At 44.1% G+C, this 23476-nt stretch overlaps 2 protein-coding genes across 6 annotated transcripts in view; one reads left to right on the forward strand and one right to left on the reverse strand.

The window, feature by feature from the left end:
* PTS (6-pyruvoyltetrahydropterin synthase) overlaps positions 1 to 23476 on the forward strand; it is a 147574-nt gene that overhangs the window by 12757 nt on the left and 111341 nt on the right. For 4 of the 5 annotated variants that reach the window (XR_007156202.1, XR_007156200.1, XR_007156201.1 and 1 more), the window contains exon 6: positions 7199 to 7300. Coding sequence is in view for 2 of the 5 variants with exons in the window: in XM_047877510.1 (XP_047733466.1) it covers positions 7199 to 7300 (102 nt within the window). In the remaining 3 variants the exon portion in view is untranslated. Of the gene's footprint in view, positions 1 to 7198; positions 7301 to 9519; positions 10722 to 23476 lie in introns of those variants that run through there. The other variant, XM_047877509.1, reaches the window with a different exon arrangement.
* PLET1 (placenta expressed transcript 1) lies at positions 4819 to 16588 on the reverse strand. The gene is made up of 4 exons (XM_047877503.1): positions 16383 to 16588; positions 10700 to 10901; positions 7798 to 7859; positions 4819 to 5860 (listed from the first exon to the last, which is right to left on the reverse strand). The coding sequence occupies exons 1-4, from the start codon at positions 16561 to 16563 to the stop codon at positions 5568 to 5570; spliced, it is 738 nt and encodes a 245-aa protein (XP_047733459.1). The 5' UTR covers positions 16564 to 16588; the 3' UTR covers positions 4819 to 5567.

Raw genomic sequence — 23476 nt, forward strand, 5'->3', positions numbered from 1 at the left:
CAGGCTCCAAGCTGTCAGCACAGAGCCTGATGCGGGGCTCGAACTCACAAACTGTGAGATTATGACCTGAGCCAAAGTCAGACACTTAACTGACTGAGCCACCCAGGCACCCCTGAAGGCTCTATTCTTGAAGGAGAAAACTGTGTTTAGAAGAGGAAACAAATGCAACCTGACCAGATTATGGCATATAATGTTTTCCACCCTCATTCGAGATTGGGTAGTTAACTAACTTAAGGTTCTTGGCATGTGTTGACTTATTGTGAATTAACATCATGCCTACTGCTATGTGTCCAGCATCTCCATCACTGGTGGCCCTTCGAGGCATGAGTCAGCTCAGCTCCAGTTCACTGTGAGAGATCTGGGATCTAAGGAGATTAAGGGACTCTTGTTCAGAGTCACTCATTAAGTGAAGGAGCTAGGATTTGAATCTAGGTTTGTTTGTCTTAAAAAAACAAAAAAGAAAGAAAAACATACTCAATTAAAATAACTATTCAAAAAATTTCCCAAGGTTTTTAAATGTGCTCTGTCTACATATTTTGTTAATTTAGCCAAATGCTTTTTGAGTTTGTTGGACTCAAGCATCTGAGTCTGAAGTTATTTTTATATACAGGTTATATGCATATGCATAGATAAATGTGTAGTTTTTGCATATGTTAAATTATTTCCTATTTCTACCAGGTATATATATTTAACCTCATTCTATCTATATACATAGATATAACTTACATAAAAGCAGGGCTGGGTGCAGGGTGAGTCCATATGTCCCAGTTTCACTGCTGGTCCAAAGTCAAAGAAATATAGTCCAGCTATCAGAAGTAAAATAATTCTAATTTTCACTTTTTTTTCTTTAATGTTTATTTATTTTTGAGAGAGAGACAGACAGAGTGTGAGCAGGGGAGGGACAGAGAGAGAGGGAGACACAGAATGTGAAGCAGGCTCCAGGCTCCGAGCTATCAGCACAGAGCCCGACGTGGGGCTTGAACTCAGGGACTGCAAGATCATGAACTGAGCTGAAGTCAGACGCTTAACAGACCGAGCCACCCAGGCGCCCCTCTAATTTTCATTTGTATCTCTGGAAGGACATTAAGACAGAAATGGTTTGTAACCAAGAGCAGGTGTTGGGAAATCCCTTGGCCTCTCCGTTCAGCCTCCAGAAGCTCCTTTCTGTGCCAATCCTTATGATACTCTTGCTTTTTCTTCTCACCTTCCCTCCTAACTCTTTATTATGTGGAGTAATTCAATTCCTCACCCATTGTTTAGTTTCTCTAGAAGAAAGGAGCTGACCCAGTGCGCTAGGAGACATTTTACTTAGAAGCTTGAAGTGTGAAGGTGAAGGTGGGGCTGGAGGGAGAAAGATTGTGGGAAGTCAGATATTGGCCATTTCTTATAAGAATTACAAATTAGTACTTTTAGTCCTTGTTACAGGTACCGTTTTATTTGTACAACGTGGAGGTTGATAGATAATAAGGTAATATCTGAATGTTCTGCCTGTTCTGAATTTTCTTCCCGCTCTGAATAGTTGCTGTGATACCTGGACCACTGACCAGGCTCGGGACTTTTTCTGGTGTGTGAATGAATGTCTTTGAGGTAATGGGATTTGGAAGATAGCAGTTTTCTCACCTACTTCCTCAGAAATGAATGATCACTTCCCTTAAATGGGTAGTCAGTTGCTGCTTCTAACACAGGATAAGAATGCTTTGAGGGGTGCCTAGGTGGCTCAGTCAGTTAAGCATCCGACTTCAACTCAGGTTATGATCTTGAGGTCTGTGAGTTCCAGCCCCCCGTTGGGCTCTGTGCTGACAGCTGGGTGCCTGGAGCCTGCTTCGGGTTCTGTGTCTCCCTCTCTCTTTGCCCCTCCCCTGCCCACACACACACACACACACACTCTCTCTCTCTCAAAAATAAATAAGCATTAAAAAAAACTTAAAAAAAAAAAAGAATGCATCGAGTCCACAAAACACGAAGCCGCAAACAAGAAAACATAAAAGTGGAAGAACAAGGTTGGGCAAGTGAGTGTGGGAGTGAAAACAGTCTATCTTTTGTTCACCTCTTTATTCTCTGCTTGAGGTGCCACCTGTGGGCTTCCTTGGAGTTGCCTGTATGCCTTTGTTTTCCTTGTGTGAGTCACTTCCCTGGTAGTGACGATCAGAGTTAGCTGTTCCTAGACTGAATGTACGTACTTGATCATCCCTTTACTCTTGTTCTGTAGCCACTCACTGGATTCACTTTAGGGACTAAGGACGGCAGATACCTGGGTCCCCTGACACTCAGTCCTGCCTCCTGAGCCCAAGGAAGATAATACCTGTTGAATACGACACTATTTCTGAGCCTGGCTTTTGCTTCAGAATCCTCCTCAACAGTGCTCCCAGCAGTGTCTGCCAATCAGTCAGACGTGGCATAAAGCATCACTGACCTAGCACCAACTTACCATTTCCAGGTAGATAGACCCTTAGAACTAGGTCTGGATGTGACAGAGAAATCAAAATGGAGACCTACCTGCAAGAAGGCTCAGATACCACCTGGGCAACCCTGTGTGTAACAGATGCAAACTGAAGCAAACGAGGGTAAAGCCACTTACCTAAGGTCACTTTTTTACTTAGTAGCCGGACTAGAATTTAACAGGCTTCCTGCCTCCGAACCCAGTGCTCTCGCACAGCTACCTCTGTGTTGCGTGTCTGAGTTCAGCTCTTCCCAGACCTCTTCGAGTCTAAAAGTTTTCCAACTCAAGAGAATATTTTTGCTGAGCCTCCAGTTGTTGTCACACCTTCCACACCGAACCTGAGATGAGGCCAGGCTGGCCCACGACAGGTATATATGAAACTTGTTGGGTCTTGGGTCATCGCAGTTTATCTTACAGGTGGCAGCAGAGAGTGGGGCGTGGAGGACTGTGGGAACACGCAGCCTGCTTGTGTCCCTGAGAGACACACATACCTTCCATACCCTCTTCTTGTCATATGACCCTGGGGAACCAGGTGCCCTGGAGGATGCCAGGGCATGTAGAAGCCGCACAGGGGGCCCTTTGAGTGTCCTTGTTTACGGTGCAGGTTCCAAAATGGTAGAAACCCAGCTTCATTACTTATTCAGTGAGTGACTTTGGGCAAATTATTTCTCTCTCTCCGCCCGTGTCCTTATCTGTGAAACAGCTCTGTCTCATAGGGTTCTTGTGACGATTATCTGCGATGATGCTTTTAAGGTGCTTTAGCACAGCGCCTGGCATATACTAATGGTGGCTACCCAGTGATGTCATAGAAAGTGGCAGAATGGGGAGCTCCAGAAATTGGTCTATCCACTGCAGAAACCATTCTGCTGGCAAAAACTGTCAGCGAACTTTCTCTACAAACTCTAGGATCTAATATAAAAAAAACTTCCAGCTATTAGAGGAATGCTTAATGAAGAAAGAGGCTGCTAAATTTTGACATGTAAGAAAATCTATGAGGTTACTAGTTGACTGCTGAGATAATATAGCAGAGATGTCAGTGACCACACTCAACAAAGAGCACAGTCTGTGGGGCGCATGGGTGGCTCAGTCAGTTAGCATCTGACTCTTGACTTTGGCTCAGGTCATGATCTCATAGTTCGTGGGTTCAAGCCCCATGTCGGGCTCTGCACCAACAGCACAGACAGCCTAATAGCCTTCTTGGGATTTCTTTCTCTCCCTCTCTCTCCCAGCCCCTTCCTGGCTTTCTCCCCCTCCCCCCTCTGACTCTCAATAAACAAACAAACAAACAAACAAACAAACAAACATTAAAAAAAATTAAACAGGGGCGCCTGGGTGGCGCAGTCGGTTGAGCGTCCGACTTCAGCCAGGTCACGATCTCGCGGTCCGTGAGTTCGAGCCCCGCATCAGGCTCTGGGCTGATGGCTCAGAGCCTGGAGCCTGTTTCGGATTCTGTGTCTCCCTCTCTCTCTGCCCCTCCCCCGTTCATGCTCTGTCTCTCTCTGTCCCCAAAATAAATAAACGTTGAAAAAAAAAAAAATTTAAAGGCCCTTCGCTCCTATTCTCGGGCCACAGTTTAAAAAAAAAAAAAAAAAAAAGAAAAGAAAAAAAAAATTAAACAAGTAAAAGAGTGGAGTCTGCCCAGAGGAGTTGAGAGATCCCTCAACAGATGGACGGAGGCTCTCAACAAGCAGCAGCATGCCCTGGGAGGGGCAGGGGAGTCTGATTTCCAGAGGCCCTGTGTTATAACCTTCACCACGTCCAGATTTCAACAAAAGTTAAAAACCTACAAGTAGGAAAGTATGGCCTATTCTCAGGGAAGAGGAAGAAATTGACAGAAGCTGTCCCCAAGGAAGGCTAGGTGCTGGATGTTGGCATCCTGGAATTTAGGATAATTATTAAAAGAAAACTTTGTTGCTTATCATCAGGGTACTATGGGAAACCCTATGCTTTCTTTTGGTTTTACATTGTGTTATGAATACTGTAAATATTTTGCCCTTTTCTTTTTTTTTTAATTTTTTTTTCAACGTTTATTTATTTTGGGGACAGAGAGAGACAGAGCATGAACGGGGGAGGGGCAGAGAGAGAGGGAGACACAGAATCCGAAACAGGCTCCAGGCTCTGAGCCATCAGCCCAGAGCCTGATGCGGGGCTCGAACTCACGGACCGCGAGATCGTGACCTGGCTGAAGTCGGACGCTTAACCGACTGCGCCACCCAGGCGCCCCTTTTTTGCCCTTTTCTTAGTGGAAATTACCATTAGGGGAAAAATGACCAGTTTGTAACTTGAGGAAAATAACCTTGGGAAAATTTTACCCTTGGATCTGTCTTTGAAAATATAGACACTCCTACTGTTCTATTAATTTTTTTTTTTAATGTTCACATACATGAGTAAAATCAGATAGTATTTTGTACTTTTAGAGTAACCACTCACTAAAGACTTGTATTTGGATTTAACACATTCATTATTCTTGTTTGAAATATAGCTTATTTGGTATGACAAAAAGATAATGTATTTTATACCATAGTAATTCCCCATTCTAGGTTGCTCAGACTTTGTACATTCCTTTTTTCTAGCCCTTCACATGCTACTGGTGTGGCCAATAGCATCAGGGCTATTCCTTTCTCCTTTCCTTGTTGAGTGACATGAGACATAGAACCTCAGTGTAACCTGAGTGGGTTTGGTCAGAAATCTGAGATCATCTTGAAAGTGAGGAAAGGTTTTTTCCCACAGAGACTGGGGCGTGGAGAAATCATTTGGCAGCGAACAAAAGTTTACATTGGTCATGGAATTGGCTGTCAACATGTGAAATCCAAAGCCAGAATTCCAGGTTACACCCAGACCAGGTCTAAGTAGTTAACAACAACAACAACCAAAAACCACAAAAAACCCTAATTTGTGTCCTGAGAGATCCAGTTGAACATCTGTGTGCTACACGTCCACCAGTGAGTGAACTAGCTACCCTCCACCAAGTGATCCCAAGTCTCTGTTTTTTTGTCCAAAGCAGTGGCAGTAGAGTTGTACATTTGAGAATGTAAAGTCTTCATTCGCACACCTGTCAGAGCCCTGGCTTGGAACTCAATGTAGGAGATGCAGAGGAGGCAGGAATAATTATTTTCCTAGCTTCCTTCTAGGAGAGGAGTTTGCTGGTGAGAAAGACTATCAGGATATGAATGGCACTTGTGATGGGGCAGAGGAAGGTTTTGTTGGCCAAGCTGGTTGTCCTTGGAGTCAGGCGTGGGGTTGTCCTGGTTGTGGAGATATGTCTTGTCATTGGGCTTGGCCTTGGGGTTGTCCTGGTTGTGGAGATGTGTCCTGTCATTGGGTTTGGGCTTGGGGTTGTCCTGGTTGTAGAGATGTGTCCTGTCATTGGGTTTGGGCTTGGGGTTGTCCTGGTTGTGGATATCTGGGAGCTGGTCGTCTCTGGAAACAAACAAACAATAGCATCACAATCTCTTTGTTGGGGGGAGGTGGTGGTGGGCCATAGAGAAAGGAGGCTAATCTGATGGAACGCTGGAGCAAATTTCAGTAGACCCTTCTCAGTTACCAAGTATTTGTAGAGGATGAGGAAAAAACTAGGGGTACAGAATGTCAAGGAACAAAATGCAAGTAAGAAAGATTCTCTACCCTTAAGGTCTACACAATCCTAAATGGGAAGGAATTTATACAACTACTGAATTTGTTGTTGGGTGGGTAGTCTGTCCTCCTATGTCTTTATGTCCTTAATGTTATATTAGATCAACCAGTGCAAATATCCAGAATGGCATGATTTTCTTTTTTTCCTACTAATTTCAAAGGTTGCATGTAAAGCTTGTAAGAATAGATAATCATTCAGACCTGAGGATGGCTACCCCTGCCCTAAAGCAAGTGCAAAGAGGCCCTGTACAAACCCCTGAATCTCTTTCTGTGGTTTCAGAGGCACTGGTCATTCTCAGATGTGGGGGTCTGACCATCCATGGGTTCTCTGAGGTTGCCTTGCAGAGAAGCAGAGAACCAGGCCCTGGGGGTAGTCTGATCCTGGAAAACCTGGAGTATTATAATGATGCCTCCAGGGGTCTATGGATCAAAGAGGACTATATAGAAGAATAAGAAGGGAGAAATCCTGTGATTTGCTCGGGCCCAAGCACTGTCCCCAGCGGGAGGGTGTCTTCCAGTTAGGAGGCCTTGTCTTATCTCATTTAGTGTTTCTCCAGGGCAAATGTTTCTCTAGTATCCCACTGAGCCACAAAGTCTGAACACAACTACTTGAAGGAATCCTGATTAGAAACACACATTTTTTCTTTCTTTCTTAGCATTTACATGAGTGTTCATCTTGAAAATACCCTTCAGGAAGAAAATAATACCCTGGTCTTTCCACAGAGGGGAAGCACCAAAGGAAGCCATGAAGGCATTCATGTAATAGTTTCCTTAGGCAGAATCACTTTAAAATCTATTGCTGAAAACAGATATCCCTTGTGACCACATTTGCAATGTACAGTCAGCAGGAAAATGAGCATGATACTGCATGTTGGGGGGCTCCCAAGGAAGACTTGTTATCTGGACATTGAGAAAGACTAATGTTTATTGTTCTTGGTTGAGCTTTGCATTTTAAAACTTCATTCGTAGTAAAATGTTGTCTTTCTAGTTTTGATGTAAGTCTAAGAAAAGTGGAAAAAAGTATAAGATGTGGACTATGAGTCCTAGTTTTGCCATTTGCTTTCTGTGTGGCTTTGGGCAAGTTACCTATCTTTCTTGGACCTCAGTGTCTCGAATTTGTTTTAGCTCCATAGAAGGAGGTAGGAGAGAAGGAAGAGGACAGAGAAGGGAGGAGAAGGACCAGGAGCTCCAGGATGGTTTGAAGTTGGAGACGATAGCCTGTGAAAGGTCAGTGTAAATCTCTGGTGGTAGTGGTGGTGGCCAGAGGCCACTCTGAGAATGAAGGAAAGTATGAGTATTTCTACACTGTCAACCCCTCTTTATGCAAATCTCCCCCTCTTCCCTTCAGCTCCTTGGTTAGAGTCTGCTATACATATGAAGACTTTGTGTGAGTGGGAATTCTTTGTGGAGATTAAAGAAAGAGCTGACTTTCATATCCATCTATGTAGTATTAGACATAATGGCTCCTGAGGAAGCAGTAGTCTGGAGTCACAGGTGACTGAGAGTTAGCCCCTGGGAGTTGGCAGAAATGTTGGGAATGGCTTTTGTTTCCCAGAGGGCATCTGATAAGGGGTTGGGCCGTCTTCTGTAGGTCTCAGGTGTTGGGGGACTCAACTGACATCTGGACAATCATGACCAGAAGACTTTCTAGAACATCCACAAAGTAATTTTCCAGGCTGACTGAATCACTGCCAGATGTGTAAATAGGCCACAGAGGAACTTACCTTTTCTTCTTAGTTGCAGAGAAGAAAATGTAGCCATGTTGTAGAAATTGATAGCAAAGGCTCTGTGGAGGGCAAATCAATAAGAGATCGTGGTGAGGACCTCAGCTCTGGAATTCACGAGTCCTGCTCCCATTTCTTCCTTCCCAGAGGATCCCGACCTTAGTGTTCTCTACAGCATAATCAGCAGATCGTTAAGTACTGATCTGGTCTATATTGTCTTGACTAAGATCCTCTGTGGTTTTGCTCCAGCCAAGTTCTTGTCCATCCCCCCCCCCCCCCACCAATTACAGCACCCCTGAACTCCTCACCGGCTGGTATGTACCTCTGCTCTTTGTTTGAACCACTCTGAACCTCTATTCTTTGTCCAAGCCAGCCCAGCCTGTGATCTCCGTCCTGGTCCCATCTGCCCATATACTCAATAGTAACCTCTATGAAGTCATTAACCCACACAGAGCTCCATTAGAGAGACATGCTCCTCGACTGCATTGCCTTGCTGTGAGCCTCTTCTGCCACAGGAGGGCAAGCTCCATGGGGACAGGTTCTGTTGTCAGCAATGCCTGACACATAGTAGGTGCTCAATGTTCATTAAATGATCTATACAGCTTGGTATGTTGTTCTTTTTTTTTTTTAAACTTATTTATTTATTTTGAGAGAGAGGGAGAGGGGGAGGGAGAGGGGCAGAGAGAGAGAGAGAGAGGGACAGAGAGAATCCCAAGCAGGCTCCATGCTGACAGTGTGCAGCCCCACACAGGTCTCAAACCCACAAACTGTGAGATCATGACCTGAGCCGAAACCAAGAGTTGGATGCTTAACTGACTGAGCCTCCCAGGTGCCCCCTTGGTATGCTATTCTTATTATAGTGATTTCACTATCAACCCATTCTCTCGTTCATACATTCAACAGTTAATGAGTGTGCACCATATGCCGATCACTATGCTTGGTGCTGAGGGGACAGTGGTGGATGCGACAGACGTGGTTCTAATCCTTGTAGCACTTACAGTCTCTTCAGGGAGGCAGACTTTAAACAAAACAATCAGGGGCTCCTGGGTGGCTCAGTCGGTTTAGTATCTGACTTTGGCTCAGGTCATGATCTCACAGTCCACGGGTTTGAGCCTCCCATCAGGCTCTTTGCTGACAACTCAGAATCAGGAGCTGCTTCGGATTCTGTGTCTCCCTCTCCCTGCTCCTCCCCAACTCGCACTCTCTTTCTCTCAAAAATTAACATTTAAAAATTTTTTTAAAAAGTAAAACAATCAGTGGATGACTTAAGCAATGGATCCCAGGTGTGCTATGTGTTGTGAAGAAGCAGTGAAAGTTCTGAGGGTGAAAAGCAGGGAGCTGGAACTTGACCTGGGGGTTTAGGGAATGCTTTCTGGAGGAAGTGATGTTCACCCTCTGCAGTGATTTCTACAGAGGCCTTGCCTCCCCGGAACTCATTGTGGAGCCCCAGAGGCAGGGGCCTCTTCACATCTCCTTGTGCCCCACCCAGCACGGTGGAGCTCCCTGCCGTCTGTACCCCCATTATATGTGCTGGTCCCTCCCCTTGTCAGCCGCGTGGGCCAAGGAGGGGTCTGGAGACCGTACTGTCTGTGGGGATGTGCTGTTTCTGTGGCAGGTGGTCACCGTTGGGTCTTTCATCTGTTGTTGCATGGAGTGTAGAGGCTTTAATGATGTGACGTGTAAGCAGAGTCATTGCCCTGATTAGCTTTGGTTGGCATCTAGGAGACTGCTGTCATCAGGAGGCTGGGATGTAGCAGCTCCCTTGCATTTCCACTCTCAGAAGTCACCATGGGCAAAATGACTTCTCCAGAGCCAGCCATGTCCCATCAGGCCCCAGGCATGGCAGGAGAAGGCAGGATGGCTCAACAGCATCATCACCATCAGTGTCTGTAGAGACTTGGTGGCTATTGACGGGGGACATGGCTTCATGGTGAGACCTGCCCTTTTGGTACAGAGTGGCAGTCTGAAAGTGTGAGGGCCTCTCAATGTGGGCTCCTAAAGTAACCTGGGTAACATCTCTAGCTGAGAGGAAGGTCGTTTTGGTAAAGTGGAATGTGAGCGCCGGCTGGCCTCGCCTCGGAATCTGAGCGTGTCCATTCGGTGTGACACTAGGAAGCCAGTGTTATTACGTGATCATCACACTTGCCATTTTCAAACGAATCTGTTTTAAAAAATGATCCTCTGGAATTTGATGCAAACATGTGCCCAGTGGCAAAGATTCTTTGCTTGACCAAACTTTAGTCAGGCTCCAGAACCTTCTCCCAGGCCTATCTGTGCACTTCCTTGTAAAATCTGGTTTCAGCAAGAATACTTCTAAGTCAGTTGAGCAATTACCTCTCACCCTTCACCCCTAACACCTGGTTCTTCCTCCTCTACTACCCCAGATAATATCTGCTCACCTTGGCCTGCCTTCTGCAAGAATCCTGTTAGGTCAGTTTAGCCAGAATCCCCCTTACAGGCCTTGTTGTTTCTTCTTAGTGACCCCCCCCCAACCCCCCCACCTTGCTTCTTGGCTGTAAATTCCCACTTGCCCACATGGTATTCAGAATTGAGCCTTATTCTATCTTAGATTCTTCTGTTGTGACAGTCCTGAATAAATTCGGTTTTCATTTGTTAGCTTGGTTTGCTAACACTGTCTAGCTCTGGATTTCTTCAAAACCAGATCTTTCTGTCTATGTTGAGCCTGCCCTGGGGGGAGGGGGGTGCGTGTGTGTGTGCGCATGAACTGTAGGTAAAATGTTGGACAGAATGGTGAAGCAGAAAAAGAGCACAGCTACTAAATTCTCCACTTCGTGTCTGGGGTGCATTTTGAGCCATCTCAGGTCAGTGTAAAACTGCATAAACCCCATCTGCAAAAAGCCCATAAAAGCCCAAAGCAAATCACATGGTGACAGGTTCTTACTGTAGCTCGATTGTGGTTATGTTTTCGGAGTTAGGAGATACCCAGTTTGCTGTGAAGAGCTTGTCATTCAAGTTCTCCAGGTGATACAGGGCGCTGCTGTTGCAAAGCTTGTCTGCTTTTTCCCAGAGGCCTAGTGAGGTGTTGTTCTCATCCACTGCTCGCAGGACCACAGAGCTGATATTGGCATTTACAGGAACCCATACTACGAGGGAATGACAAGGAAACAATCAGCTGCTATCTGTGGCATGTGACAGGGGGATGAAGGTCATGAAATCAAAATTTAGTGTGCAAAAAGAAAGTTACAAATAGGATGTGCATATAATACAATCCCATTTTATTTATTTATTTTTAAAAAATTTTTTTTTCTTTTTTCAACGTTTATTTATTTTTTTGGGGACAGAGAGAGACAGAGCATGAATGGGGGAGGGGCAGAGAGAGAGGGAGACACAGAATCGGAAACAGGCTCCAGGCTCTGAGCCATCAGCCCAGAGCCTGACGCGGGGCTCGAACTCCCGGACCGCGAGATCGTGACCTGGCTGAAGTCGGACACTTAACCGACTGCGCCACCCAGGCGCCCCTACAATCCCATTTTAAAGGAAGTTGATGAAAAAGTCTGGAAGGAAATATGAGATATTAACTATGGTGCGGGGGTGCAAGCTGGTGCAGCCACTCTGGACAACAGTATGGAGGTTCCTCAAAAAATTAAAAATAGAACTACCCTACGAGCCAGCAATTGCACTACTAGGCATTTATCCAAGGGATACGGGTGTGCTGTTTCGAAGGGACACAGGCACCCCCATGTTTATAGCAGCACTATCGACAATAGCCAAAGTATGGTAAGAGCCCAAATGTCCATCGATGGATGAATGGATAAAGAAGATGTGGTATATATATATACAGTGGAGTATTACTCAGCAATCAAAAAGAATGAAATCTTGCCATTTGCAACTATGTGGATGGAACTGGAGGGTATTATGCTAAGTGAAAGTATCAGTCAGAGAAAGACAAAAGTCATATGACTTCACTCATATGAGGACTTTAAGACACAGAACAGATGAACACAAGGGAAGGGAAAAAATAATATAAAAACAGGGAGGGGGACAAAACATAAGAGACTCATAAATATGGAGAACAAACTGAGGGTTACTGGAGGGGTTGTGGGTGGGGGGATGGGCTAAATGGGTAAGGGGCATTAAGAAATCTACTCCTGAAATCATTGTTGCACTACATGCTAACTAATTTGGATGTAAATTAAAAAAATAAAATAAAGTAAAAGATATTAAGTATGATTTCTTGGTAGTGGGATTATAGATTATTTTTATTTTCTTCCTAGTGCATTTTTGTGTTTTCCAAATTTTTTATAGTAAAAGGTAAAAGAAGACCAGTACTCTGGCCCTGGTTTTGCTATATAATAGGGGTGAGCTCGTGGATGGCTCTTAATCTGTGGAGCCAGGTTCCTATCAGCCAGTTGAAGGGGATGGCCTCTTTTCCCCTTCTGTCAGGGTGAGTGGAGAGTGGGGAGAGATGTGGTTGATGCATGAGAAAGGGTCAAGTGGGCCCCTTGGGAAGTCGGTCATGAAATAAGGGCCTGTTAGTGACAAGCCAAAGCACAGCCCATTTCCTGGTCCTCTTGGTCTCTATTGTCAAGTGTGAGGGAAGGGATGGGGTCTCTGAGCCCCAGTACCTATCACATAACCCTAGGGTTTCTTGACCTTCCCCAATCAGGTGAGTCTTCCGTGTTGATCTAGCCTGGGGTGCACTCACAGGCTAGATTCCAGCATCCTGATGGGTAGTGGAGAGGGAATTTCAAGAGAATGTTTCAGTCTGTCCATTTTCTCCCTCAGAAGATCCCTTCTGAGTGGTGCCTGGGTGGCTCAGTTGGTTAAGTGCCCGACTCTTGATTTTAGCTCACGTCATGATCTTGCGGTTTGTGAGATCGAGCCCCGAGTCAGGCTCTGTGCTGCAGCAGATTCTCTCTCTCTGCAGATTCTCTCTCTCCCTCTCTCTGCCCCTCCCCAGCTAGCTCTCTCTCTCAAAATAAATATATTAACATTAAAAAAATAATAATAAGATCCCTTCTGAAAGAATTTCTCAATGCCAAAGGGCTGTTCTCCAGGTCCCTGTCAGCCACTCACATTCATTCAAAGACTTCTCCTTACAAAGCATAGAATATCCAGCCTGTAGCACAATAGGGTCAGACAATCCTAGATGAGAACTGTAGCTCTTACATTTAGGAGCAAGCCATTTCGTCTCTCAGCCCCGGTTTCCTTGTTCATCACTCACTCCACAAATATTTCTTGAATGCCCACTTTGCCCCAGGGCTGGTCCTAGGTCTGGGGATAATGATATTATCCCTTGTTACATGGAGATCATGATACCTTATCTTACAAGGTTCCTGGGAGTAGCACAGAGAATAGTGTTAAGACTTTAACACGTGATGGGTGTTGGATGAATGGCCATTGTTATTTATTTATTTATTTAAGCACAAAACATTTCTCTTTGTTTTTGCCAGTCATGGGGGTGGAGGGGGGGGAGGGGGATGGTGGTGCGCTGAGCCAAACCCCACAGGCCCCGACTTGCCCGGCAAGAACCTGGCTGCTGTTGTAGACATACGCAGGGTGGAGGGCTCTGCGATGCTGTCCGGCAGATTTCACCAAGTCTGTCAGTTCTCCTGGGGGCATGCTCTTGCCTGTGCTCTTGCTTCTGCTTGCTCTCTCTCTCTCCCTCTGGCTTCTTGCCTCCTTTCTTCCCTCCCAGACATCTGTCAGTCTGGGTTTCTGGCCTCCACCTTCTCTCTTTAGACCGTAGCCAGATCAGATTCCACACACACTTCCTTCTGGATACAGTACTCTCCAAAACCGTCCAAGTGCCCTTCTTTCTAGAGGATCTAAACATTTCTGCTTTTATATTTTCACTTCTCTTGATTATAGGACCCGGCACATGGCTTTCATGGTCCTCCTAGCCTGGCTCACTGTGTTTTCTGCCCTCCTGCCCTCAGGGCAGCCGGCCTTCTTCTGGCTCTGCAGATGCACCCGGCCATCACCTGCCCTGGCCTTTGTTCGTGTCTGACCACCTATCTGGGATTCTGCCTTCTCATCACATATTCCATCCCCACTTACCCTCCAGGACCCTGCCTATGTCCCACCTCCTGGCCAGTTCAGCCCTCTTTCCCTCTCTCTCCTGAAACATTTATGTTTATATTTATGGAATTGAGTCCTTAACTACATCCTGGCTTGTACTATATACTGTGGTTTCATCCATGTCAGTATCTGGCCCATCCAGTGCTGGGCACCTGGAGGGTACCAGATAACTACTCACTGATTGATTTAAAAAGTTGTGCACCCAAGGTGGTACAGTGCCCTTAAAGATGAAGGGTCAGGAAAAAGGCAAGCAAGTACATCCCTCTTGCCCACTGAAGGGAAAAATGGAGGCCGATGCTTACACAGCAAAATCTTAATATTGTCACTGCATCACAGGTTTCTTTCCCTGATACCAAGACAAACCTAGGAAACCTCTCCTAAGATAACACCTAGGCTGCCATTGTGCCATGGGACATGCCATGTGGTCTATATATGACCTGCCAATGTTGACACAAACCCTGAAATTAAAAAAATATTCAAAATGAAAATAAGGAGGAGCTGTTGCCCTTTGTGGGTATGTACCCAGTCTCCCCAAAGGTCCCGCATCCCAGAGGAGTCCTGCAATGACACCCTTACAAGGAGATCACAGAGCTTGTTGTGTAATCCTAGGTGTGGAGTCTGACACTTCACGTCTCCGTGAGCATAGGATTTTGACTCCCAACTTAAATCATTCACGTAGTGATTCAGTTTATCATAGAACTTTTAGCACATTTCTGTTCTGAGCTGAAGTCAGACGAAACTTGGAGAAGTGCCCGGCACATAGTAGGTGTTCGGTGAACCGGAGCTCCTCTCCTCCTTCCTCACCCCCCTGCTCTACCCAGCACCTATGTAAATGCCTAAGTTCCCTCTCACACAGTGTATTCCCCTGCGAGGGGTCTCATGGATCCTCTCCTGACTGTTCTTTCTCCTACTTCCCTACTTTCAGAAGGCCCCCATGCTACATGTCTCTCCCCCAACATCTTCACAAGATAGATTTCTTTTTCTTTGATTTCAGCAGCAGAATCCCTCACCTTGAGATATGTTACCTTAAGTCCACGGTCTGTGATCTCTTTTGTAGCTGTTTCTCTGACCTGCCCCAGGTCCTTCTCTGTAGATAAGGTCATACATATGCCTTCCTGTCCTCATCTTGAATTATAAGATTATCTGCCCTGGCTTAGTAGGATAGGACCCACTGTCTGAAGGAGTGGGATACAGTGACCTGAGTCACAACGGAGGCCCTTAGTGACAATCCCGATGGAAGAAAAAAAAGGAAAAAGGACAAGACAGGATGAGCATGGGAAGGCAGACCATGGTCGTTCTCCTGCCAAAGTCTGGACTCTGTAGTTTATGGGTGTAATATCCACGCTGGTGCTCCCTGAAAAATTGGGGTCGAGTTCTAGGATAGTAGGATGACACAGTAATGAGACAGCAGTCCCCGAAGCTGGACAGCCTGGCTGAATGGAGCTGGACAGATCTCAGCTGTTAACTTGGGTTCAGATATTAACAGTGCTCCTTCCTGTGACCTTGGGTAAAAACTTTAACTCTCCTGTGCCACAGTTCTCATCTGGGAAGACAATAGCATTTACCCTTGGAACAGCACCCAGCACATAATGAGTGGTCTCAGTGCTCAGTACCATAAGTGAGAGGCGTATGGTGCAGTGGTTAGGGGCCGGGTGTCTCAAGCTAGGCTGCTTGGGTTTCTATCCCAGTGCCACCATCTAAGTAGCTCTGTGACCTGAGCAAGTGACTATCACCTCTGCCTCTGTTTTCTCATCTGTGAAATGGGAATGACTGTGGTATGTATCTGCCTCACAGGCTATTGTGAGGAATAAATGCATGAATACCTGTAAACCACCATATTAAATGTTGTTATTATGAACGTAATTAGAAAGCACCTGCCTTGACTTATAAGGTTTGGCTGATCCAAAATGGGATATTTGGAGAATGTTCCTCGGCACCTCGAAGAGAAGCATCAGACTGGGAAGGAAAGACCAAGATTCAGGAGCCAGACAGTTCTGCCACTTACTTGCTGCAGTGGAACCCTGAGCCATCACCTCACTTCTCTCGGCTTCAGGCTGCTTGTGAACCAGGTGGGAGAGTAACACTTCCCCTGCCTAGCTCGCTCGAGTTTCCTCCCACAGACTGAAGGTGAACAGCGCCTCCCGGCATGCAACATGCCATCATCCACAGGGGCATTGTTCTCTCAAATGGATGTGAACAGACTACAGACTGTGATGCAGATACTACCCCTGAAAATAATAAAAATGCCCCTTTTCTTTAAGTGAGAGAATTTGCCTCAGGTGAGCTCTTGCTGGGGCTCAGTTAATCTGGGTGTCGGGACGTCATGGCCCCCTGGCTCAGTTTTGCGCAGAGAACAGGCAGAAACAGCCCCACCCAGCTAACTCTATCACATGTTCTCTTTCTTTCTGTTTCTGCCCCCACTTCCCATTTGGGTCAAAGACACATGTTTTATGTGATTGAGCGCAGGAATGGAGGGGTGTGCTCTGAAGTTCTGATGAACTCCCTATAGAAGGCAAAGGACGACAGAGAGAACGGCTTCTCACCTGTGTAGTTTCTGTTGCTGTCATAGACATCTGAATTGACCATGATGCCTGGGCCAGTGGTGGTGACCTCACTGAAGAACATGCATTTGTCAGTTTCACCTGCAGAGCTGGCAGAAGAACACAGCAGTCCGAAGCATAGAAACAGCCCGAGTGGCAGCAGTGTGGAGCCAAGGGCTGCCATGGTCTTGACTGGTTTGGAGACAGCTGGGCCAGGTACTAGGAAATACCTGCGACTCACCTCTTTATATGCTCCGGGGTTGGAGCTTCTGCGTGAGGTCATAAATGCAAATCTCCTTCCCACTCCTCCCTAAAATGAACTGGTGTCTGGAATTCGGCCCAGAATCTCGCCACGAATGAATCTCCTGCTATTCGTCAGCATGACCCTTTACCAATTCCAGTTTTGCTCAAGAAGGGGAAGGTACTGATCATGGTTCTGTTCTGCACCTCATTCATCTCGGCGTCTGCTATTTGATGCAAGCTGTGGAGAATAGGCTGAGTGCTGGCAAAGTGAAATCCAGAGTGGAGTGATCATCACATACCTGGCCCATTTAGAAGCTCCACTCTTCAGGCTCCTGGGTGGCTCAGTCGGGGAAGTGTCTGACTTTGGCTCAGGTCACGATCCCCCAGTTTGTGGGTTCAAGGCCAGCGTCGGGCTCTATGCTGACAGCTCAGAGCCTGGAGCCTGCTTTGGACTCTGTGTCTCCTTCTCTCTCTGCTCCTCCCCCACTCACGCTCTGTCTCTCTCTCTCTCTCTAAAAAATAAATAAACATTTAAAAAAATTAAATAGAAGCTCCACTCTTTTCCCTATAGGGAATCCAGGTGTAAAAGCTCTCTTTTCTTGGAATATTACATATCCTTTTCTAGCTTTCCTTTATCGAACATGTCTCCAATCCCCATCCATTTTGTGACTAGCATAGAATTAGGAAGACCATGCTTTTGGATTTATATTTATTTTCTGGAAAGAAACAGCTTTGGTCCACCTTGCTCCTGACATGTTCCTCCATAGCACCATAGCACAAGGGAAATACTAAAAAATCAGAAAATATGTTTTCTTATATCTCTCCTCTGATTTTTATGATTTATTTTCTGAAAGAGTACTATGTGAGTAGAAATGAAACCAAAAAATGTAGAATTGAATCAAGGTGATATTTATAAATGTTTCTTTGAGAGAAGCACTTACAGAATGGTAGAGCAAGGACCTCTGAAAAATCTACTCCTCCAGCAAAGCAATGAGAACACCAGCAAAAATGGTCAAAATCAATTTTTTCAGAACTCTAGAAATTGACCAAAGGCTTGCAAAAATATGAGGAGCATTTGTTTAAGAAAAATGGTGGAAGCACAGTGAGCACTGTGGCATTTTAGCTTGACTTATTCCCACCCCTCTCTCCACACCTCTGCAATAGCCTTAGAAACCAACAGCTTTGGGACACCTCGGTGGCTCAGTCAATTGAGTTTCCAACTTCAGCTCAGGTCATGATCTCACAGTTCATGAGTTCAATCCCTAGGTCAGGCTCTGTGCTGACAGCTCAGAGTCTGGAGTCTGCTTCGGATTCTGTGTCTCCCTCTCTCTCTGCCCATTCCACACTCATGCTCTGTCTCTGTCTCTCTCTAAGTAAACATTAAAAAAAACAAAACAAAACCCAACAGCTTTGCCATTATGGGAGCCATGGAAACCAGCAAACTAGCAGCCAGTGGAAGAGGGCAGAATGGGTTTGGAGTGTTCCAAAAGTCTCATTTCCAGAGAATTGTCACTGTGTGACCTATCTGGAAATTGCCTATAAATCAGAAATCTCAGGTTTCATTAGCTGACCACCAGGTGAACTGAGCAGAGACTTCAGTGATAAAGAAGACAGATGGGGAACCTGGGTGGCTCAGTCAGTTGAGCGTTTGACTCTTGATTTTGGCTCAGGTCGTGGTCCCAGGATCATGGGCTCTGCAGGGCTGAGCTCCGCTCTGCTGATTGTGGAGCTTACTTGGGATTTTCTCTCTCTCCCTCTGCCCCTCTCCCCCACTTGCTTGCTCACTCTCTCTAAAATAAAAAATAATAATAATAAAAAGAAGATAGACCTCACAGAATTAATTTGTAAGTCACTAAACAGACAAAAGTAGCAGTAGCAACAATCAATAATACCAACAGAAACTACAACAAACCCTGGGAGGGAGGGGTATCACATATCCAGGATGACCACATTATATTTTTTAAATGTACAGTTTTCAACAAAAGATTACAAGACCTACAAAGGAACAAGAAAGTCTGGTCGGTGCACAGGAAAAAAAAAACTGTCCTTAAGGAAGCCTATATATTAGACTTAGTAGACAAAGATGTTATCTCAAGTATTATAAATACGTTCAAAAAGTAAAAGAAACCATGTCTAGAGAGTGAAAGGAAAGTATGAGAATAATGTCTCTTCAAGTAAAGAATATTATTAAAGACATAAAAATGATTTAAAAGGAAACAAATAGAAATTCTGCCATGGAAAAGTATGACTGAAATGAAAATTTCAGTAGAAGCACTTAACAATAGATTTTAACTAGAAAGAGAAAGTATCATTTAACTTGAAGATATTCAATAAAAATACTGGAAAATTTAACCAAATAAATGTGGGACTTGTATACTGAAAACTATAACACAGGACCCAGAATAGCCAAAATGATCTTGGAAAAACAACAATAACAACAAAGTTGGACTTAAACTGCCTACAATTTCAAAACTTAGTATTTAAGCTATAGTTATCAAGATAATGGGATAAGGATAGCATATATAAACCAATGGAAAAGAATTGAGAGTCCAGAAATAAACCCATACACTTATAATCAACTGATTTTTGATAAGGGTGCCAAGACAATCTGATGGGGGAAAGAATAGTCTTTTCAACAAATGGAATAACTGGATATCGACATGCAAAAAAATGAAACTGAACCCATAACATACTATATAAAAAATTAGCTTAAAGTGGGTAAAAAATCTAAATGTAAGTGTTTATACAACCTGCCCCCCCCCAAAAAAAAAAACCACGTATAACATTTCATGGCCTTGGATTAGGCAACACTTTAATAGATACAATGCCTAAAGCATAAGCAACCAAAGAAAAAAACAGGTAAATTGGACTTCATCGAAACTAAAAGCTTTCATTCTACAAAGAACACTATCAAGAAAGTGCAAGGATAATCCAAATAATGGGAGAAAATATTGCAAATCATCTATCTGGTAAGGGCCTAGTATCCAGAGGATACTTACAACTCAACAATAAAAGAACACTTACAACCCAACAATAAAAAGACAAGTATCCCAACTTAAAAATGGGCAATGAGTACTTTCTCCATAGAATATACACAAAAGTGAAAGAGTATGTTAAAAGATGCTCAGCATCATTAGTTATTAGGAAAATGCAAATAAAACCGCAAAGAGATACCACTTCACGGACAGCGGGATGGCTAAATGACATAACGAGTGTCCGCAAGGATATGGAAAATCTGTAACCCTTCTGCATTGCTGATCGGAATGTAGTCAATTTGGAAAAACAGTTTGGCAATTCTTCAAAAAAATTAAACAGAGAGTTACTATTACATGACCCAGCAACTCCACTCATAGTTATGCACTCAAGAGAATTCAGAACATATGTCCACACAAAAACTTGGACATGAGTGTTCATAGGAGTGTTATTCCTAAAGCCAAAAGGTGGGAAACAACCCAAGTGCCCATTTACTCTTGAATAGATGCAAGAATAAGGCATATACAACAATGAAATTTTACTCAACTACAAAAGGGAATGAAGTACTGATAGATGCTACAACATGGATGAGCGTTGAAAACATTATGCTAAGTGAAAGAAGCCAGACACAAAAGACCACATATTGTATGATAGAGCACTTATATGAAATATCCAGGATAGGCAAACTGATAGAGACCAAGTATTTTCCAGGGACAGGGTGGGGGTGGATGGTGGGAGGGGTGGTAGGGAGGAACAGGGAGAATGAGAAGTGACTGCTAATTGGTTTGGGGGTTCTTTTTGGGGTGTTGGAAGTACTCTGGAATTAGTTATGATAGTTTCATCATTGTGTGAATATACTAAAATCCACTGAAATGAATTTTATGGTATGTGATTTAGATTTCAGTGAAAATATTTATTTATATAATATTATGTGTAAGCAAGTTAGGGGTAGTAGAAAGAATGCAGCAGAACTTTAGTATTAGATACTGTTTAGGAACCTGGCTTTGGGAGAGTTTTAATCTATCTTAACTTCAATTTCCATTTCTGAAAATTGGGGCATTAATACAAATCTTACATATTTTAATGTATGTTAAATGAGACATATATGTAAACTGTTTTGGGGGATGGATGGAGTGGGTCTGGTACACAGTAGGTATATAACACATGTTGATTTGTTCTCTCCCTTCTTTCCGCTCTTTCTTTCTTCCTTCCAGCTTTCCGTCCTTCCTTCCTTCCTTCCTTCCTGCCTGTCTGCCTGCCTGCCTGCCAGATTAAGGTAGTGGGTCAGGAGAAAAGAAAATATAGGAGTTTTGCTGTTGATATGGAGACAGTAGTCTAAACCTCCCTGTGAATTGAGGGCAGACGATTGGGGCAGAGCGGGGAAACTGACAAGCAGAATTGTTCCATTCATTTAGTACATTGTGGAGCTCAGCCCAAGAGAGAGCCTGTATGAAGTCATCAACACTGCCTTTAGGGAGGAGGGAGCTGTTGGCTACAGGGACAGCTGTTGACAAAACAAAATTGATCTTTGATTCCTCCAGAAGGGACTTGAGTTTTCTTGAGGATAGACCACAAGAAAACTTGTTGAAAAAAAAAAATAGATGTATTTGGACTTCCCACTATTCCTTCACCCCTTTCTCTGTAATTTTGGATTCTAGTTCCTAGAAATTCATACTTTTTAAAAAGCTCCATAGATGATTCTAGAACAGTTCTTTTTATCTTGAATGTTCATTCAGATCACACGGAGCATCTTGCTAACATGCAGTTTCTGATTCAGTAGGTCTGGTGAGGGGCCTGGGACTCCTCATTTATAACAGGCTCCCAGGTAATGCCAAGACGTTGCTGATCCCTGGAGTTCACCTTACATAGCCAGGGTTTAGAAGCTGATGTAAGTAAACCAGGTTGGAACTGAATGTCAGACTAGTTGTTAAGGTCAGAAAAGCTGTGTTCTGTGACTGTACTGGGTACCCCAAAGTTTCTAGTTGGCCTAGAGCTTATATGCTGATACTTCATGCTGTAGAATGTGGTAGGCACTTCCATACCTCACTGGTCTCTTTAGAAAGGAGAGCTTTCAGAGAGCAGAGAAGCTAGTCTTCCTAAGGTTAGAGTCTAAAGAGAGCTTCTCTAAAATTCCCCAGGAGCAACCGCACTGGTGAATGCAGGGATCATCAGCCTGAGGCACCTTGGCTGGTTTTGATCTAGTCTCCTGGGTGTGTCAGAGGTGGGAGGGATGCAGCATTCCCACCAAGGAGAATAGAGCAGAGACTTTAGAGTCACAGAGGCCTCCGTTTGAATCCTGCCCCTCACGTTGTAACCTTGGACTGTACTGACCTGTTCTGAAAGTCAGTTCTTTAAGTCCTTTTATGGAGTTAATAAAACAAACCTTGCAGGATCACATCAAGGTGTAAGAGAGAATGCGGGTAACATGCCTGCCATAGTCTGCCTTTGGTACATGGTGGTTCTTAGCTACCCATGGAAGGGCAGGGTGCATATTTGAGAGGAAGGGCCACCAGGGAGAGGGAGGGGCCTGGAGAATGTTTATAATACTCTCATTTGTTTACCAACAATGGATGCTTCCGTCAGCACGTTGACTTAGGGATAATTGAGTTGTACCTTTTGGCTTTTTGGATCAGGGTAGTGGGTGTTGTGCTTTTGAGGATCCCATGGTGTGGTTCCTTATGCCTTAGAGTACGGTAATCTAGTGGTCAGCTGTTTAGAAGATACAACTCATCCTTCTCATTCCCCGAGGCTTACAAATTCTTAGAGAGAGAACACACTATTGTATATGATATTAAGAATTTTCAAGCTGATCAAGCCCTAAGAGACCATTTTAATCAAACTTCCTCATTTATGTCTGAGAAAACTGTACACAGAAAGATTAAACTTGCCTAAGGCTATAGCCATACTTAGTGGCAGTGTCAGGGTTAGGACCACATTGCCTACCTCCTTCCATCTAGCCAGGTACTTTCTCCACTGTATAGATTTACCACCCTGTTAATACATGCCTGTTCCTACTTAGCCTTTGAGATTCAGATGGGCCAAAGTCAAGGTCTGGTACCTTTTAGTTTTAATATTTAATACATCATTATAATTCAATATACTATATGATTTAAAATTTTTAATTTAATATTTTATTTAAATATGTGTGTATACTTTGTGGTGTATTTGGGTCTCTTACTAGTCTATTTGCATTTTATAGAACTTGGAGAGAAATGTACTATTGCAATAATTATTATCTTTGCTTAGTACCTTTTGTTGGTCACAACTTTGGCTTCATATAAGCCTAAATTGTGTGTCGGGAGCATAGTTGGTTTGGCACAGTGCTTTACCCACATTGCCTCATTTGCATCTTTGGTCAGTGGACTAGGGTTGCTGGGCATTGAGTAAACTGCTCAAGGGCATACAGCTTTAGGGGAAAATAACTCCTGCCTCACAGTCAATTGTGGTCAGACTCCAGGCTGCCAGCAGTTTGTCTTTGTGGAATAAGAGGAATGAGAACAAAATGATGAGATTTTGAAAGACAATGTAAAAATTTATTTAACTTAAGGGCTTGCCTTTTATTCGAGCATTACAGCTTTTTGATATTTTCTTATAAAAATGTCTTTCCGGTTGTGAAATTATGGTCATTGTAGCTTGTAGGTAGGAGAGCCTCCTCTTTCATCTTTTCTTCTTCTTTTTTTTTAATGTCCTTATTTGGCAAAATGAACAATTGGCATCTTTTCTAGGTCCCTGAAGTCCAGAGTCTGGAGACTGGGGATCTATGATGATTTACTTTGTATAGTAACATCTAGAAATGCCTTGTGTTATTGTGGCAAGAAGCAGGGATTGCTGGCATTTAAGTAGGAGCTGGAAAGTTGTTTCAGGAAGTGTTCAAAGACCAC

Source organism: Prionailurus viverrinus, chromosome D1 (genome assembly GCF_022837055.1).
Source record: "Prionailurus viverrinus isolate Anna chromosome D1, UM_Priviv_1.0, whole genome shotgun sequence".
Taxonomy (NCBI): domain Eukaryota; kingdom Metazoa; phylum Chordata; class Mammalia; order Carnivora; family Felidae; genus Prionailurus; species Prionailurus viverrinus.

Bases quoted from the DNA above. Each gene is read 5' to 3' on its own strand.
- PLET1 (XM_047877503.1), bottom strand. From the start codon at position 16,563: ATGGCAGCCCTTGGCTCCACACTGCTGCCACTCGGGCTGTTTCTATGC. The intron at 10,902-16,382 runs GTGAGAAGCCGT...ATTCCCTCGTAG, and splicing joins CAGCAACAGAAACTACACAG to TATGGGTTCCTGTAAATGCC. The intron at 5,861-7,797 runs GTAAGTTCCTCT...GTTTGTTTCCAG, and splicing joins TCTGCAACTAAGAAGAAAAG to AGACGACCAGCTCCCAGATA.